The 20,120-nt window shown below is 37.3% G+C and overlaps 1 protein-coding gene across 1 annotated transcript in view; it reads right to left on the bottom strand.

Moving 5' to 3' along the window:
- The window catches only part of TM9SF3 (transmembrane 9 superfamily member 3), a 78,329-nt gene extending 62,580 nt beyond the window's left edge, over nt 1-15,749 (bottom strand). The window contains exons 1-2 of the mRNA XM_077125604.1: nt 15,465-15,749; nt 5,656-5,851 (exon numbers count right to left, since the gene is read on the bottom strand). Of these exons, the coding sequence (XP_076981719.1) occupies nt 5,656-5,851; nt 15,465-15,560 (292 nt within the window). The 5' untranslated portion in view covers nt 15,561-15,749. The remainder of the gene's footprint in view (nt 1-5,655; nt 5,852-15,464) is intronic.
- Nucleotides 15,750-20,120: the final 4,371 nt, after the last annotated feature.

Below are 20,120 nucleotides of genomic sequence, written 5' to 3' on the forward strand. Positions count from 1 at the left end.
TGTTCTACAACTAATTGTGGTACTGTGCTTTGAAATTTATAGATTTTTTTTGTATATATGTTATTTTTCACAAAAAAAAAGAAGGAAAAAAAAGTCAACTGTAATGATAAAAAAAATTTAAGCCCTCTAGCCTTCTATATTATTCTGGAGCAGCTAGAAGGAAAAATATGAAAGGATCATATGGTAGCCCATGACAAACTCTGGAACCTGTCCTATAACTACTTGTTGAAGAGTGCTTTGAAAACCACTGCTTTTTTATTTCTTTGCTTTGTATATATGCTATACTATACAATAAAAAAAGTTCTTATGATCGTTAAATCCTGATTAAAATGAAAAAAAATCTAAAAACACTCTGTCCATCAAAAGGTTTAAAATGTTTTTGGTACATTACTTTGGCAATCTTAAAAAAAAATAATAATAAGCATGGTTATTTGTTTTTAAGTTATCCCATACTAGAATGATATTTAGAACTTATAATGCAAAATCCTAAAGAAACAAATGTCAAACTTATTAGATTACTGGTTAAAGCTTCTTCAATATAAATTGTAGCTGATTTTGATGGCTTCCTATGTATATATGATTTCTATGAGAAACAGCAATTTGAGTTCTAACTCAAGATACCAGTAACATGTCTCCCCATGTTATTATTACAGCTCTTATTATAGCTCAGCCCAGAGTGGGTAGCCCAAAGATACAACCCCAAAGTTTCTGATTACAAGATCCATGTCCAAGATGAAGACAGGAAACTCTGAAATTCCATGGAAGAAGGAAAAGGAAATTCACACACACACATACATATACACACACAAAGCAGGAGAAAATTTGTCTCCAACAACAGCGGCTCCCACAGAGAGTTTTCTTTCTACCCAGGCTCTTCCAGGCAGCAAGGAATAGAGGATTTTTAGAGTGGTAAAAACCAAAGCTGAACTGAGCAAGAAAAAGAAAAGGAAGGGAAGGTTAGGAAATGAGATTGTTATATAATCTGTTTCAAGAGATTATATAACAATCTCATTTTATATAATATAAATTATATAATTATATTTAATTTAAATATAATTATATACAAAGGGGTTTGGAGAACAGGCAGCAACAGGTTCTCTTATGGAACTCCATGGAATCTGTTAATGAACAGAAGGCAGCAGGCAACTGCAGCTACCAAGAGGAAAATCAAAGAAAGGTCCAGGCTTGCAGGGCAACAAATGGCTGCAGGTGACCTGACAGCTACTTCTGCAAAGTCACTGAACCCTTAGCTGTTAGAGCAAGTTATAAACAGACATTCATTGATAATGGTCATTACCAAAGCAGTAATTATAAGTATGGAGTTTTGCGGTATACAATATGATATCTACCTGTATAAATCTTTTAAACGAGTGAAGATTTCTCAGAACCTAAACTTTAGTTTAATTCTCTTTTCCAGCTGTTCCCTATAATTCTCTTTCTCATCACCTTAAGCTCTGGCCAAACTCAACTGTCTGAAGTTCCCACACTTTGCACTCTCTTGGCCTCTGAACTTTTTTTTACTCATGCTACTATCTCTATAAAATGTCCATCTTAAAATCTTTCCCATCCCTCCACCTAGGACTCTCTCCTCCACAGAGACAACCCTGATTCCCCATCTTCCTCACATCCTCACAGCCTGCCCCTTTCTCTGAAGTCCCTTGGCTTTCTGCCTACACCTCCCTTACGGTGGCACACAGACCCATACTACCTTTTTTTTTTTTTTAACCTTGTACCAGTTTCTCAAAAAGACTATCATATCTTGAGTTATGTATATAAGTAACTACATTCTTTTACCTTCAGCCATGCCTGCTTCAGTGCTCTAAGAGCAGGAACTAAACAAACAAGTAAAAAAAAAAAAAAATCAAACTTAAAAAAGATGTTAGTAGCATGATTTTCCATTTATTTAGCAGCGGAAATCACTAAGTATATCAGAGTAGGTGCGCATGCTTGCACCTGCGGGTGAACTGGGTGGGGGAAGTATGTATAGGACAAAATACCAATATAAACAAATGAAATGTTTGAGCAGAGAATTTCAGAGGATTGATAAAGAGGTCTTGAAGAGGGTCCTTCAGTGATGTGAAACCTAGAAATGCTGTGGTAAAAGAGAAAATCTATCAGTATGGCAAGCTGTAAAAAGGGTCCTGGATGGTCATACTTAAACGAAGTTTCTTTTCCAGGCATGTAAGCAAAATACAAGCATAACAAATAACTGAAGAACCTGGTTGCCCAACTAACACAGGACTCCTCTGTCAAATGGGAGCAACATGCCTGAATATGCCATATCATTACTCAGCATTCAACATAATGGGGGGTGGGGGGGTGGGAGGGGAGGAATCGAAAAACCAATCAACATAAATCACTGCCTTAAAAGTATAACAGGGTATCCCTTTCTCAGATGAAACACATACCATGAATCCTGAAGAAGATGCAATTAAAACCATACCACTATAATATGTGGGGGGGGGGGGAGTGGGAATAAAAGCTAAGTTGTAAAATTGGCAAATGTTAATACTGATCTTTCAAACAGAAAGACTGGAAACTGGGGCGGGCCACAATGGCTCAACAGGCAGAGTTCTTGCCTGCCGTGCTGGAGACCCGGGTTCGATTTCCGGTGCCTGCCGATGCAAAAGAAAAAAAAAAGAAACACTGGAAACTATGCAATGCACTAATGAGTTTGTCATCAAATCCAACAAAACTCCAAGCTAATAATTGAATAGGCAGTGAAAACACTGAGAAAATAATGTGATAATTATGCATGATTTCACTAAGAATACATCATGCCATGCTCTGTGTACTTTCTCTTTTGATAACATTATCAAATTGGAGAATCAGAAACCCTCTACAATAAATTCAGCAGTACTTGGCAACATCTCCCACGAACTCACTATAGACAAATTTATAGAGAAATGAGTAGGAAATCTGAGTTTCAGCCTAGGCTCTATCACTTTATTATCTATATGAACAAAAGCAATTCATTTAACCTCTGAACCCCAACTCCATGAAGCATAAAACAGAGGTGTAATATTCCTTCCCAGAGCTGTTTTAAGAATTCAAAGTATATCAGCCTAAAGCACGTGTTCTTTACACTCTACAACAACGAGGTTCAAAAAGGCACCTTCCTGGTGCCTGACGCCACCCCCGACCCCACCCCTCGCCGCAAAAAAGAAAAGAAAAGGCACCATTTAAAATTACGGGCTAATGAATTTAGGTCTGGTTCAAAGTGCCTAATTTAAGTCTGCTCTTCTGTCCCTTTCTAATTATTTCCTCTAAACAATGTCAATTTACCATTTTGCCTACTGCTAGTATATATGATAATTTGGAAGAAAAAAAGAAATCTGTGCATAAAATCTTAAATGAGAGCTTTAGACTATCATTTAGTTATTTAAAATAGCCTACTTAATTTAGACTTAATTTAATATTTACTGAGCCTCACTTTACAAAACAATACCAGTCCATTTAGTTGGAAAAAATCTATAAAGTTAAAAAGCTGTGTATTGTGTGTGCATGTGCATATGCACATGTACGTGTATATGTATATATACACAGTTTTTTCTGGTTTCACAATATTTGTAAAATTTTATTTTCTTATTTGAATATACTTTTAGTAGAAAATTTGAGATTAAATATTTAAGGGATAAAAGATTAACAATATAACCTTTTCTATATTTCTACAGTTCACACTAAGTCAGAATGTTTTAGTTCCTATTATACTATTACTATGCTGTGATATACTTTGGGTAAATCATTTCATCTCTAGGCCTTGATGAGGGGAATCGGGTAAGAAAATCTCTGTGATGCATCCTATGAAACTATGAAAACCAGGAAGCCTCCTAAAACACTGTCAAAGCATGATCAGCATCATCTTTGAACAGAACAACAAAGAACTATAGAAGAGAGTAAAAGTGAAATGAAATTGGCATTTACTATTTTATCTGGACTACTTAATTTAGTTGTTCCTTTAGCTACATTTGTGTTAGAGGTGTAAATTAACAAGTCCCTAAAGAATTGCCAACTCTTAACGGAAGTAACAGGTGGCCAGCTCTTCTTCCTTTACTCTAAAAGTACTCAGTCTGAAAAGAAAATAAAGCCAGCCTTTATATCCCATGAAAACTATCTCCCTCTATTTACATAATCTTTCTAACTCAATCTCAAGGAACGGATGAAGGAGAAATGTTAAAAGAGCTGAAAAAGTATCTTCTTAGTAAATGATGATGAAGATTTTAAAAATTGATAAAATCTGTCCATATGAGCAAAGTAAGATTTCTCTCTTTCTGATTCCTCCTTAATAAACTGGAAATGTGTACCAAATATGAAAAATGGGAAATTATGAGAATAAATGTAGCACTAAGGTTCTCAAAAATCACATATCCTAGTCTAAGTTTTCTCCTTGTGATTCAATATTTAAATCACCAAATTAAATTAAAACAAGAACCTCAGAGTATATTTACAATGATATAAAATTATAAACCATATTACTGTGGTTTAAATTTACGAGTTAATTTTATAATTAAACCTCAAAGAATATTATAAAAAGAATAAAAGACACAACTATATACAAATACACACAGACCTCTTTTCAACAATAACAAAAAAACGTTTCTAAAAGGAAGAATAAAATTTAGCCAAAATAAAATTAAAGTGACATTATCTTTTAAATATGTCATTTCACATCACCCTCCCCAAGTACTAAAAATACCAGAAGTCAGTTACTATTCATTTTACTTGTGGAGACAATGAAGTCAAGATTGGAGGAAATGACTTTACTAAAAGCAATACAGTAAAAGAAATGGGATTAAAATTCAAAGTTCCTGATTACAAGATCCGTGTTCTATACAAAATCAAGACACCTAATCAAAGATCTTGTAGAAATTCAATAACTCAAGGTTCTGCTCACTGGCTTAAAAATACCTACACAGGAACATATTACACTCTCTGACAAACCTCAGAGGAAAGGAAAAAGTATAAATATACTGAAAGGGCCTGATAAAATAGAAACCTGCATAAGAAACAGATAAACACAATCTCTACCCAAGTTTAACAAGACGTCGACTTAAAATTTCAAACCACTCTATGCTATAAGTTTTGAGAGGGTAAATTAATACCACATCGCTAAACACATGCTGAGTCAATAATATAAGTTTGAATCTGAAGGTCTACACAAAATTTTTAAAGTATTCCTACCCTACAAACAGTCCTGCACCACCATTTAATTTATGAGGGTCTTATTGCACCATATATATATATATATACCAATATTAGAGGGCTTACTAGAAAATACTTTCCAGAAAGAAATATGTTAGAGAAACATAATTTTATTAACAATTATTTTTATCTTACAAATACTCAAATCTTTATTAGTTACTAATATATTTCTGTAAATACAATACACAACTCAGATTAAAACATTTTTTAGAGCATGGTTCTCAATGGAGGATGATCAGCAATGTCTGGAAACATTTTGGTTGTCACAACTGTGGGGGAGTGCTACTGGTGTGTAGTGAGTAGAGGCTAGGGATGCTGCTAAACATTCCAAAATGTTCATCATAGCCCTCTGCAATAAATAATTATCCAGTCCCAAATGTAAATAGTGCCGAGGTTGAGAAACCCTGGCCTAGAGTCTAATTTGTATTACAAAGACTATTAAAGTTCACTTACCTTTGAATTTAATGTCCAGACCACTAAATTCCAATTCAACTCCTTGAAGTGCTTCTCCCAGAGTTTCATGGTAATGACTAATACTTTTTTTAGAACCAACACAGAATGGAAGTGAAAAGTACTTATATGTCTCTTGGCGATTATGGTAGGGCCCAACAGTATTCATCCATAAAACAACTTCCTCTTTATCTTGATACTACAATTAAAAAAGCAAATAAGAATATATTTAAAAGAAACATTCAAATTAAGGGAATATTTTGTTATTTGTTCTAAACAAAAGGGTTTTACCATCTCTGTTCAGGAAACTTTAAAATAAAATACTGCAAGCTTACTTTAAATTGATGATCACATCCATACCCTAGAAATGAAACTCATTTCTAAATTATATCCTCCGACTGTGGTCTCAGGCAGAGCCACCTTCCCCAAACTCTGTTTTGTAGAAGATGGTATTTAAACACTGTCTCATACAGTGTTGATAATTAATACTTATACTCTGAAATATGGGTAAATCTAGAACCAGCACAATTCACCCTTCTAATACAAACAAGAAAGGAGGAAACAAAATCATTAGATTATTCTGAACCTCATGGTAGTCATTAGAAACCCCCAAAAATCAGTACTGTCAACAAGCAAAAAAATGATAACAGTTCATCTCTTTTCTAGTGTTTTGCACAGCCATGGTCAAAGCACTAGACAAGAGAGAAATGACTAAACAAGAGAAGAGAAAGGCATACTATGAATCCTCCACAGCCTGCTCAAGTCAACATCCCATCTTTCCCATTTATCAGCCTGAAAGACATGTATCTCTAGTACACATAATTCTTTGAATAAATAATTATAGTTCTATATATCTGTGAACACTACATAACTAAATCCCAAGCCTAGTCAATGACTTTAGGTAGGTGATATCACATCTCAAAGCTCAAAGATCTCTTTGAGTCTAAAATTCCAATGATTCTACAAAAGCAATTACCTGGGTAATTAAAAAATAGTTACCCTAATTAGCAATAAATCAAAGACTACAAATGATGCATTTAAATCAACTAATAATACAAAAATAAATTAATACACTGAACAACTATTTACTGAATACCTACCACGTGCCAACAACATGGTATGTAACTGAGATAGTCATATTCTCTGCTGGAGCTTAAATCTAAAAGGAAGGATGGGTTTTGCACCAGCAATTTTAATAAGATAGGGTGCTATGGGGCATATAAGAAGAAACTATCCAGATTGCCCAACTACCAAATAAATCTTTATCTCCAGTTCTCCATTTTCAACTAACAAATATTTTCAATTGAAATCCAACATCTCCAAAATCAAACTAATCTCACCCATAGTTATTCCTTGTCCTCCTTCTTTCTTTTTCTAATGGTATTACAATTCCTTGAAACATGGGGACATAAATTCTAAATCCCCTCTGCATTCCAGAAAACTAAACACTGGCTCATCTATCTTATTCAAAGAATCTGCTTCTTCCTTTTGATTCACATCATCACCACCCTAAGTTCTAGTCACCTCATTTTCAAGCATAATAAATGTCCCACTGTTCATACAGGAGATTAAGCAGGTCATCAAGGAAATAACAAACTATCTCACTTTTTAAATACATATAAGAGACATGCACTAAGCATACTGTTAGTTATTAAAGCTATAAAGATAAATAAAATACTTTCCTTTCCTTCAAGAAGTTCACAATCCATAATGGAGTCAGATAGGTAAATAATTAGAGAAACTGTTTTATAAATAATCTTTATGTATTAAGGAATGAATCAAAGGTTTGAATGTTGATGTATCCACACATCCTCACTCCTAACTATTCATTTTATTCCTTGGGATAACAAACATGAATGCTACCACTTTTCCACTCAGTGCACATGATCACACAGCACTAATCAATCAAGGTACTCCTCTTTCTGCTAAACCTAGATACAACCTCAGAATCCTCAAACCTGAGCTCTAAACCACCCACTATCAGTCGACCATAGCTTGTGCAGGAATTGAAACTGGTTCACCACTCATGCCTAGACAGAACGCTCTCTGAATACTATAATTTACACAAGTATTTAATAAATATGATGAGAAAAAAATGAACAAATGCTGAAATGTAAAGCTTGTTTGCAACTCTGTAAAAAAAAAAAGCTTAGCATATGCACTGATTGACTGCAATAGCACCCTTCCAGAGAAATAAAAAAGAGGTGCCAAAACATATCCAGGTTAAGTTCAGAATTTTAAGCAAGGGGGCCTATTAATAAGGATTTTGCCATTAATCTTGAGTCTGCAGAAATGTTATATATGTTACACATGAAAATAAGCACAAAAACACTTTTTCTACAAATCCTAATAACGCATATTCCTTTAAAACTAGATTAAAATTTGAGCTTAATGATGAGAAAAAAATGATGAGAAAATATGATGTTTAAATTTAACAAATACTTGTTAAAATAAAACATTGATTTATTTTATGTAAACTGAAATATAGAACTAAAATAAGGGTCACTGTATGTGTTAAATCCAGCACACTGTGATTTAATAGCATGGTAGAACTGTGATGACATGGGACATACTATACATGAACAAAATCCATACAATTTTGTAGTTTAAGATTCCTTCTGGGAAGAGGAATGAAATGGTCAGCAGAAATATATATATACGTATATTTAATATAAATATTAAGACAGGAAAGTTGGAGTGAATATTAAGGCAATGATAATGTCTCTTTTCTTTTATATTGCTCCTTATGCAGACCATTTCAAATATAATGAAATGAATACCTAGTCAGAGCAACACTTAAAATTTTGCTTATTTTTCATCACAGTCCTTGACTGTAACTTAGAATATGTGCCCCCAAAGCAAGAGTTCTTTCTCAACAGAGCAACTGTGTTTTAAAAGACAAATTAGAAAGTATCAAAAGGTAGATGTCATACCATTTTAGTGAGGAGAAGTAACATTTCTCTAAAGCTGCTGACCAAGTCTCTGAGCAGAGCTGAGGAAACTGAAGTGCCCCATTTTATAGGAACAGAGTGCCAGGCTAGGATCTTCTACTATTAATCTACTACTTTCTAATCTACTACTTAGCCAGCCTTGGCCAAAAGACTATTCTAATTCACTTTCAAAAAACTTCAGAAAATCATATCAAGCTCTTTGTAAATATCTTTGGAAAAACTCCGATTTGGCCAATGATACCATGCTGCTCACTAAGAAAGGCATTTCACACTTAGTTGCAGAGTATAATCAGGAGAAGGGGGTAAAAATGTCCAGGAAACCCAGTAGTGGATCAGGGATTCCCTGAGCATAGATCCTTCCATATTTGGCTTCCTCTGAAAAGCAGCCAAATAAGAGGCCTATTCCGGCTACCTGCAGTCTTCACCTTTATCAACCCCTTCATTTTCCAACTCTCAAAAGAGTTCCACTCTTAAATTCAATCTCTGAACTGTCCACTCCAGCCAAAATAGTTTAAAACATTGTCTTCCCTTCCTTTCCTGCTCCACTTAATTTCTTAGCCCATTCCCCCGATTCGATAACACCACCCCTTCTCTCCACTTAGGCAAACTCAGTTTATCTTTCAAACTGCTCAAATTCTCCCTCCTGTATAAAGCCTTCACTGACCAACCCCTAATCTGACATGATCTCAACACCTTTTGTAATATCATTAGCTAACTTTTAATAAGCATGTAGCCTGTGTTAGGCATAGTTCTAAGGTCTTTACATGAACATTTAATTCTTTCAGAACTCTTAAGAGATAGGTTCTATTATTTTCCCCGTTAAAAAAAAAAAAGCTAGATTACAGAGATGTTAAATAATTTGCCCAAGATCATATAATTAATCAGTACTGACTTTAAAAGTTTAAGACTACACTTTTACTTTTGCTAACCTCTAATCAGCTTCCTTAACTAAAGAGTAAATGAAATATGAAAAAAAGGAACAAAAACTGTAGACAATACAGAACATTGAAAAATTTTTCCATTTGAGCCTTTAATCTGCCCTAAAGGAAAAAGTTTCCTAAAAAGCTCTCAAGAAGTCACCCATGTACCCTGCCCCCCTCCCCCGCCCCCCACCCCCCAGCGACAAAAAGAAGTCACCCATGTCAGGTCTCTCTTATTTAAATGTTCTATACATGGCAGGGGTGGAGGGGAGCACAGGTAGGCACAAAAGTTTTCCTCATTGACATAGCCCATGGATTAATCTTTCTCAGGATGAACACTATAAGAAATAATATTACTGACATACTCATGTCAAATCTGAATAAAGAAATCAGAACTTGCATAGGCAAAACCCAGGTCTGAAACTGTTTTAGAAATCATCATTTCAACGTCCTTTATTTATTTAAAATATATCAAAAAAACAGAGTTCTAATACAAATAAGTTTATTTTTGGATACAATCTCTTGAGATAACTACTCTATCTCCAAATAGCTTTGTACCTAAATAAACTTTTAGTCTACCATAGAGTAATGCTGAAAATAGGACAACAAATCTTGGCATTTCCTAAAAACCAGGTCTATGTTAGAGCACTAAAATTTAGTTATACTAAAAAGCTTATTTTCTCTACAAATCTTCAAATAAGTTTTAAGAGTTCCTATACTCCTAAGAGACACAAAAGCAAAAGGATGCCATTTGCCAAAGTAACCAAACAAAACATTTCTGAAATCACTCAATGGGTGCAATACAAAGAGTTTATGGCAGATGCTAAGCACAAACTATCCCTAGACACAGATCAGGTACTGGAACATCAGAAGTTCTGACAATACCAGAGGTACAGTAGTCTGCAAAGAAACAAGAATTTTAGCCAAGGTAAGGGCTCTAAATCACAACATTCATCTCCAAGACTACGAATTTTAAATAAGCATGACCTGGGTTTGTTCACTATACTACAAGCAGTAGGATTTCATTCCTATTCTCCCAACACTTCCCACACTTCCAACACTGCATATTCTTGTACCTAGTATCTCCCTAATTACTCAACAAATGCTGATTAAAAACTACTTACTATGTCAAATACAACACCTGAGTATGTAGCAGACAAAAAAAAAAAGAAAAAACTGATCTTGTGAAGAAACCAAACCCTTAAAAATTGAAGGCTATAGTACAAACCAGAAAATGCTTTAATGTTCATGTATTTTTTCATGCTGACCTCTTTACATATTATTACTGTGGAAAGTATATGTACAAGACAGGTAGAAAATAACTAGGGATCAGAAAATTTCAGATTCTTCCTGTGGCCTTGGGCCAGTAATTGGACCTCTATGGGCCATTAGGAAAACAAGAAGATTGAATTAAATGATCTCAAGTCCTTTTCTGTTCTAAAGTTTCATGATTTCCAATTTGAAATTTTTAAAAAAATCCTTTGTTGTCTTAAGAAACATGGTAATCTAACTCTAGATGCACCCACGTGCTTCTTATTTCAGAAAGCCAAATAAGCATAAACCATACCCTACCTTTCACTCATTTTAAAGAGTTCTGCTTATGACTCTTCAATCACTTATTAAAAGCCCATCTTTCATGAAGATCTCTCTATTTTTTCACACAATATGTCCTGCAATCCATATGTGAGTCAACTTACTAAAACTGACACAACCACATCTGTATAATATTCTAAATGTGCACATACTTTAGAAATCAGCAGCACATTTCTTTCACATCATTCTTCCGGGATATTAAAAGAGCTTTGGATGCCACTGTTAAAAAAGCTGAAGTGATGAGACTTCAACTAGAGATATGAATAAAGTTGATCTGGATAGAACTAAGGTAAATCAGAAGAAAGATAAAGGACGGAACAGCCATATTTTAAAATTTCAACTTCTGTGTGAGACCAAAGGGAGAGATGTTTATTTCATGCAAAATTTATATTTTGGGTAGCACATTATCTAATTTAACCTGTATGGACAGTTTATTTGAACATCAGAATAACATGGACTCTTGAGTAGGGTTTTAGATCTTTTGATTTTTACAGGTTAGTGTGATGCCCCAATATATCCTGGAGTAATCTGGGCAGAGAATAAAAAAGTATTTGCAAAGTCCCCTTGGGGGACTGGGGAAAAAGATGGAAATATTAAACTTCCTCATCTGGGAAATGTCTGATATTCTCACAAGTAGAGGGGTCAATCAATTCAATAGGCTAAGCCCTTGAACTTGGGGTTTGATCCTATGAAACTTATTCCTACAAAGGAGAAGATAAACCTACTTCTAATTATGCCTAAGAGCACCCCTAGAGAACCTCTTTTGTTGCTCAGATATGGCCTCTCTCTCTCCACCAACTCAGCAGGTCAACTCACTGCCCTCCACCTCACTACGTGGGACATGACTCCCAGGGTGTAAATCTCCCTGGCATTGTGTAACAGGACTCCCTAGATGAGCCAGGGCCCAGCATTACGGGATTAAGAAGGCTTTCTTGACCAAAAAGGGAAAGAGGGAAATAAGACAAAATAAAGCTTCAGAAGCTGAGAGATTTCAAACAGAGTCGAGAGGTTACACTGAAGGTTATTCTTATGTATTATACAGATACCCCTCTTTTTAGGTAATGGTGTATTGGAGTGGCTGAAGGGAAGTTCCTGAAACTGTTGAACTGTATTCCGGTAGTCTTGATTCTTAAAGATGACTGTATAACTATACAGCTTTTACAAGGTGACTGTGTGATTGTGAAAACCTTGTGTCTGATGCTCTCTTTTTCCAGGGTATGGACAGATGAGTAAAAAAAAATAAGGACAAAAATTAAATCAATGATGGGGGAGGGCAGGATAAGGGGTAAAAAAAAAAATTAGACTGAAATCCTACTGGTCAATGAGAAGGAGGGGTAAAGGGTATGGGATGTATGAGTTTTTTCTTTTTATTTCTTTCTCTGGAGTGATGCAAACATGTTTTTAAAATGATCATGGTGATGAATACACAACTATGTGATAATATTGTGAGCCACTGATTGTATACTGTGGATGGACTGTACATGTGGGAAGACTTCTCAATAAAAATATTAAAGAAAAAAAAGAGCTTTGGATAAATAAGCACATAAAATATTCCATGCGAGTCAAATGGTTAACTGAATCCTAATTCAGTAGGTTAAGTAAGAGAAAGAAAGGGCTATGGAACTGCATTAGGTCCCTTCTCAGGACCAGCCTATATAATTTGCAGGGCCCAATGCAAAGTAAAAATGTGGGATCCCTTGTTCAAATCAGGAATTGCACGATGGCAACAGCAGAGAGCAAACTAAGGGCAGGATTCATGTCTGTAAAGTCAGATCTATTCCTCCCTAATGAGAACCCAACATCTCCCTAACATTATTCAAACATTTCTTTAAGCACTTAAAAATACTATCAACACAGTGAAGTATTCAACTTAATACCAGTGTTTTACTGTTCTATTTTTACAATAAAGGACTACAAAGTATACAGACTGAGAGTATAGAAGATTATCAACTAAGAATGCCTGGTTCAAATCCCACCTCCATGCCAACAGACTGTGTGGCCTCGGGCTAGTTACTTAACACCCCTGCTCCAGTTCACTCATCTCTAAAAGGGCATAACGTTACCCACTTCACAGGATTATTAATATATGTTTAAAATATGTGTATTAATATATGTAAAGCACTTAGAACAGTGCCTAAGTGTATTTGTTATTACTTTTACCTAAAAAGTTACAGAAAATTAATCTAAACAGTGAGTTTTAGCTTCTGAAAACTATTCTTTAATAAACTCCACAAGTGTATTTATTAACATTGTGCTCTAAACTCGGCAATCTTTCATTGGCAATTTGTCACCTCCACCTTCAGTATTACTCTCTTTTCACTGGCTACTTCTACCTTCTTGGTAGGAAAAAATCACTTAACCATTATACTTCCAGCACTATTACATGGCTAAGATTAATGCCTATTTGTCTGTTATTCAAGAAATATTTCTAGGAACTTGAAAGAAAAGATTTTGGTTAATAGCAAAAAAAAAAATAATAATAATGACACTTACATTATATTCTTATACTTTAAGGCTATTCTTCCTGTAACTTTTTTCTTTTTAAGAAAAAAAAATTACACATTTAATAATGTGTAACCAAGTGAGCAGTTCATTGTAGACAGATTGAAGAAGTGAAATGCCACAGATTCTAAAATTTTCTGCCCAGCAACCATTTTATATATGCCACATTCTCTTTTGTGGCAGTCAACAAAAACCTTTTATATATTATCAAATACTTTATACTCAATTTCAGTACTGTCATAAAAAATAAATATGTCCCTGGCAATACAATGTCATGGAAATTGGCATTTGCACTTAAAATATGAAATTATTCTAAGGCCTTTACACATCTACAACCTAAGAAATTTTAATTTCTAACTGTTTACCCTAATCATAGCAGGATAAACACCTTAGTGTTTGCATGTCAGTATAATGTGACCACTATTGAAAGAGAGTTCTGACTTTTACATGTTAACTTTTCTTAAGTGTTCAAAAATTATAAAAATATTAGTAACAATTTCATTAACCAAAAAGTAATCAAAGACCCCAATCTATGGATGGTCCCTTTATACTAGGTGGACCAAAACACTTTGAGACAAGTTACCTGGTAGAAGAAGCAATAAGAAATATTTTTAAATTTAACCATTTAACCACTAAAAAGTGAGAAGCACAGCACAAAAAAAAAAAATTTCACCCATTCCATATTTAGGTCTCTATGTACAAGAAGTTTCTGGCTGTGAGTGAAGGTAAAATGGTCAAACGGTAAGAGTTTTTATTAGCCAAATTGAGAGCCCTCAAACTCAGGACTAGCAAAAAAAGGGTCCATCAAAGAGATAAGGATCACTGCTACATATCCTCGCTTACTGTAAGGGAAGAATAACCCAAATCTTTCAAATTTTGTACACACATAACCTCTCACGCTGTAAGACAATAAGGAAAATAAACAAAATCTTTTAATTGAGTAAAGGTATAAAAAAATTATTCCCCAAGCCACCTCTCAATTTACATGACTTTCCTGGCTCACATCTACCTGAAAACCATCGAGTGAAAGTCACTTGGAGAGTCGTTAACATCCATGCTTTGATGTGAAAATGCCAATTAAATAAGCTGCCAATCCATTTTACGCAAGTGCAAAAGGGACTGTCCCAAACCCTTATAGGAAGACGGGAAAACGTCAAGACTCTTCACTCTCAGAAACTGCCCTAGTTAGAGACCAGTGGGCTGGAGGCCTCTACCTAAAGGCTAAAGCCAGACGAGAGAAAGTTAAAGCAAGGCCTTGGATCGGGTGAGTGTAGGTTACGTGCATGTACACGTGTAGACTGCTCTTCACCCTAAGTTTATTAATGCTGTACCCACGCCAGGGTTTTGATCCTGCTTAGACAGGTGGGGAAAAAAAGGCGGGGAAGACCAAAAATTGGTGGATATTTCCTGGTTAGTGTATGACGGGTAATAGTGATGCATCCATCTTCCTCTATAGCCGAAGAGCAGCCCTGTTTCATGCTGGGCACCAGGCCGGAGCTTGGCCTGCCTGCGGCCCCCATCCCCGCCACGAAGTGTACCCCGACCCGCACCAGGCTCCTTCTCTGGTCCCAAAACCCCAAAACCAGGGGTGCAGCGCCATTTAAATCCAGGTGGGGGAAGGAGAGGCCCAGGCATTCGGGGCGAAGGGCCCTTTCCCGGGAGCGTACGGAAATGCCTCCTCCTGGAGCTCTGGGTTCCTGCTCCGCCCGGCCCAACCGGAAGGAGCCCTCAAGCGGCCGTGGGCTCGCCCCGGCGGCAGGGCCCTCCAGGCCGCGCAGGGCCTGCCAAGTCGGCGGGCCGGGGAAGCGAGCTGGGGACAGCCGCGCCGGCCGCGGACGCCTCTCACCGTGTGCTCGTGCTCATCCGCCCGGGCCCGGGGCAGCAGCAGTAGCAACAGCGCGGCGGCCGCCGCCACGCCGGGAATACCCAGCAGCGGCCTCATCCTCCGCGCTCCCACCGGCCCGGCGTCGGCGCACCGACTCCTCCGCCGCCGCCGCCGCCGCCGCCGCCGCAACCGATTCGCATCCACCGGGCGCGTAGAAACGCACGGAGTCGGGGCCCAGCCGCTTCCTCCACCGCGCTGCCGCCGCCGCCGCCGTCACCGCCCGCTCCCGAGTCTCCCCCGCCCCCCCGGCACCTCCTCAGCCTCTTCCTCTGACTCAGCCACGTCATCCGGCCACCCCGGCACACGCCGGAAGTGCCTCGCGACGCCGGGTCGCAACCGCCGCCGGACGCCAGGCCCGGGACACGCGGTCCTCCTGCCACCCAGGGTCTCACAGCCCCGGCGCGAGGTGGTCAGGTCCCTCCGCAGGGCCTGAGCTGCCTTCGGGCCGCTTCCCGGCGCTTGGAGTTGTGTGACCTGAGAAAGCTGAACTTTTCTGGGCCGCCTTTTCCTCGGCTGTATTATGGAGCTTATCGTCTAACGCGCCGCCTCCGGAGTTTGGGCGATCAGATGAAATAATCTTTTCTAGAGACTTGTCTGCCACCATAAAAGAATCACGAACTCCTTTAATCATCATGATGGGAGATTGTTAAACTTATACAGAGTTGCATGAGCGTTCTAAAGTCACTGTTTTATTGCCTGCACGCCACTATTCTATTAAGAAATGCTGGGCCAGGTTGAAATTTTTGTTATTCTTTTAAATTCTTTTACTTAAGTGATTATTTTGCTTATTTGTTAGTTTTAAGCTTTTATTTTAAAATTATTTTATTTAATTTGTTATGCAGTTTACTTAGTATTTGTTGGTCTCCCATGCATAGACCTTTTGAAGTGTAAACTCCGAGAGCAAGAACTCATTACTGCTGTATTTCTTGCGCCTAGAACAGAGCCAGACCCATATTTGAACAAGTATGTGAATATGGCACCACCATGTACACAAAGATGTAAGCCAAAATCTAAGAACCTATGCTTGGATTGTCTCTTCCTCTCAGCCATCAGCAGTCAAGTTCTGTTAGGTCTCAGATATGTCTCAATAGTTTATTTTTCCTTTCCTTCTTCTGCCAATAACAGCCAATCTTCCATAACTCAGTATATATTACAACAGTTTCCTGTCACGGACCTTGCTTCTCTCCCTGTGTATTCTCTCCACAGGGAGCCAGAGGGAGGCTTTGTAAAAAGAATTCTGATTATGTTACTTGTTTTAAGTATTCTTTGAATGTTGGTTAATTAAATCACAGATCACAGCTAAGACGTTACTGAGCACTTTTCATCTGCCAGACACTATTCTGAGCCCTTTACATGTGTTGTCTCATTTCATCCTCACAACACCACTATGTGATAGGTACTGTTCATATGCTTATTTACAGATGAGGTATTTGAAGCACAAAGAGGTTAAGTAGCTTATGGAAAAGCCAGACCCTGGACAGTCTGGTTCCAGAATCTTTTTACTGCTGACAGTCTACCAACCATACAGCCGTTTTAAAAAACGACGTGGATCTGCATTTTTACCGTCTTTTAATGATATCCAAGAGATACTTTTAAACGAAAAAAGTTGGAAAAGAGAGTTTAATTCCATTTTGCCTGGTAATATATTCATCTACCCTTAGAAAGCCAGCTTAAAAATTATGACTCAAACCATTAACAGTGATTAACTTTCTACTTTGTACATGCTTATAAATGTTTAAATGTTTATACAATGAACATGTGATGCAAATATAATCAGGAAAAAAATAATAATTTCCTTGTCTTAATTTGCCAAGGCTGCTATAACAAATACCAGAGATTTTTTGGCTTCACCAACAGGAATTTATTGCTTTACAGTTTGGGAGGCTAGAAGTCCAAAATCAAGGTGTCGACACGATCATGTCTTCTCTGAAGTCTGTAGTGTTCTGGTAATGACTTGCTGGTAATTCATAACTCAATCTCTGCCTCTGTCACATGGCCGTCTTTCTTTCCATCTCACTATGTCCACAATTCCAAATTTCCTTTGCTCATTAGGATGCCAGTTGTATTGGATTAAGGCCCACCCAGATTCAATTTGGCCTCAACTAATATCTTCACAGATCCTATTTACAGTTGAGTTCACATTCATATGACTGAACATTTGGAATTCAATACATCTTTGTGGGAGACATAATTTTATCCATAACACTAAAAGTTAAAACCCAGATATCATAACCTGTTATGCATGACAAACAGACCCCGATTTATCTCCTCAACTTTATTTCCACTAATTCCTTCATCTATTTATTTCCCAAATAACCATGTTCTTTTACATCACTGAGCCTTGGCTCTTTTTTTTTTTCTTTTTTTTTTTTTTACATGGGCAGGCACTGGGAATCAAACCCGGGTCCTCTGGCATGGCAGGCAAGCGTCCTTACCTGCTGAGCCACCATGGCCCACCCTGAGCCTTGGCTGTTGATATCTGTTCCCTTTGCTAGAATGCCCAGCTTCACCTTGTCTGTTAGATAGTATCCTTCCAGGCTTAGCTGAATTACCACGTCTTCAGTGAAACCTCACATGATTTCCTAGTATGGTTGAACTTCCTTTCTTTGGGATTTCAGTAGCATTTAGCATGTTATGTTTTAATAATTTATCTGTTCCCCTTTCCTCTTCTATACTACATACTGATCTTTTTTATGATAAAAATTGTCACTTATCCTTTTATCTATCCCAGCTTTGGGGATAGTGCTTGTGACATCATAGATATTCAAAAACTTTTCACTGAATAAATGAATGAAGATATTAACAAGTGAAAAGCCAAATAACATAGCAGGATTTAAATAACATTTCCGAGCCAGTGTAAGAGACATCACAAGACAGTACGTGATTAATTGCTGAATGAATCACTGAGGCAGTAATTGCTATAGAAATCAGAGAAGGCTTCTTATACATCTTTGTATATCCCCCAGAGCACCTAGCACAGTGACTTGCTCATAGTGGAAGCTCAATAAATGCTCCATGAATGAATAATCACTGCTTTTGAATGACGTGATGATGGGCAATTGAACAAGCAGTACAAGTGCTGAATTAAGATGGATGAATGTTTTTTTGCTTAAACATCCATCACCATCCTTGACAGATTTCAGGCAGCATTTTTCTGGGTATTTTGTGGAGAGTGCTGGGCCAGCAATTGCTTCAGGGTGGGAGGGATACAAGAAAAAGTATAAAATATTCGTTTAGGGGAGGGTAGACAGACCCACATGGGAAATAGACACAACATAGAACGGGCATAACAGCGAGGAAAAAAGAATTGCATAAAACATCATCAACTGTCCAAATGTTCAACAGGCAATAACAGCAATTGGAGAAGGAGAAACCCTAATTTCATGGAGTATTTGGAAAAGTCTAATAGAGGGAAGAAGATTTAGGACCATTAGTGTAATGACTATTGGTTAATATCTACTATGATCCAGAAAGTGTGGTTGGTACTTCGGGTATGCTGATGATAAACGGCATTAGGTGATAAAAGTCTGGTAACAGCAGGTGTGGAAAGAAGGAATAGAAGATAAAGTACCTGATTTGAGGTAAAGAAACACGATTTTAAAGAACCTGATGACTTCAAGGTTACAAAACAGTGCTCAGGAGTACCATCAAAATCAGGGCCATTCCACCAGAGTGAAACACATTGATCTGTCTTATTTCAACATTTTTCTTACTCTAGATTAATGACTTCATTCCATTTCAAGAAGGTTGGGGGCCAAATGTTGCAAAAGTACAGTCCACCCCCAATGGCTGTGCAGACTATTTTTTATGGTATTGCCAATACAATTCAATTGGTTAAAGAACCTACCATTATAAATGTGCCAGAAAACCACGATTTCAATCTTTTATTCTCATTGTCTATAAACATGCTTATCAAAATTCTTGGTCTATATATGACAGCATATCCTCTGATCCATCCTCAGCTACCTCTTTTTTGAAATTCTATTTCTTCTTTGTTACATTTCTCCTGCCAGTTATTTACTTTGGGGAAGAAGGGGGTGGCAGTCCTTCTATAGCTGTTGGCCACCTTCCACCTCCACCCTTTCTGTTCTAGCAGGAATGTTCTACCCACCAAAGAACCTTATGATTTCCCTGTGTTCTTTCTTTAAAAGAGACAGCTTTAGCTTCAAATATTTGGTTATTGGACTGAAGAGAAACTAAGCCCATTAAATTCTTTGTGTGGTTCCCATTTTACTGTCTCTAACACAGTTTTGAACCGATCTGTTATAACAACCATACAGGTAAGGTCACTTATTTGAAACAGCAGCTACCACATAAGAAAATCCCTTGCCAGTTAGATGGCAATTCCAGTAAGGTTGCATTCCTGCTTATTCAGAATGAGGGATTCCATTCCCCTTGCCTTAGAGTTGAACAGACCCAGAATATTATAACACAATCCATTTCACAGATATGAAGCTCAGACCCAGTGTGCTGAAGTTAAATAAACATGGTACGTTAGACTAAAAGCCAGGTTTCCTGACTTTCAAGCCCATGTTCTCATCCCTATACCATGCATGTACTGAATGGCTAGCAAAGACAGTTTCTCTTACGTAATGGGCCAAGTGAGCATCGGCAGTC

The sequence above is a fragment of the Tamandua tetradactyla genome, chromosome 13 (assembly GCF_023851605.1).
Source record: "Tamandua tetradactyla isolate mTamTet1 chromosome 13, mTamTet1.pri, whole genome shotgun sequence".
NCBI classification, from domain to species: domain Eukaryota; kingdom Metazoa; phylum Chordata; class Mammalia; order Pilosa; family Myrmecophagidae; genus Tamandua; species Tamandua tetradactyla.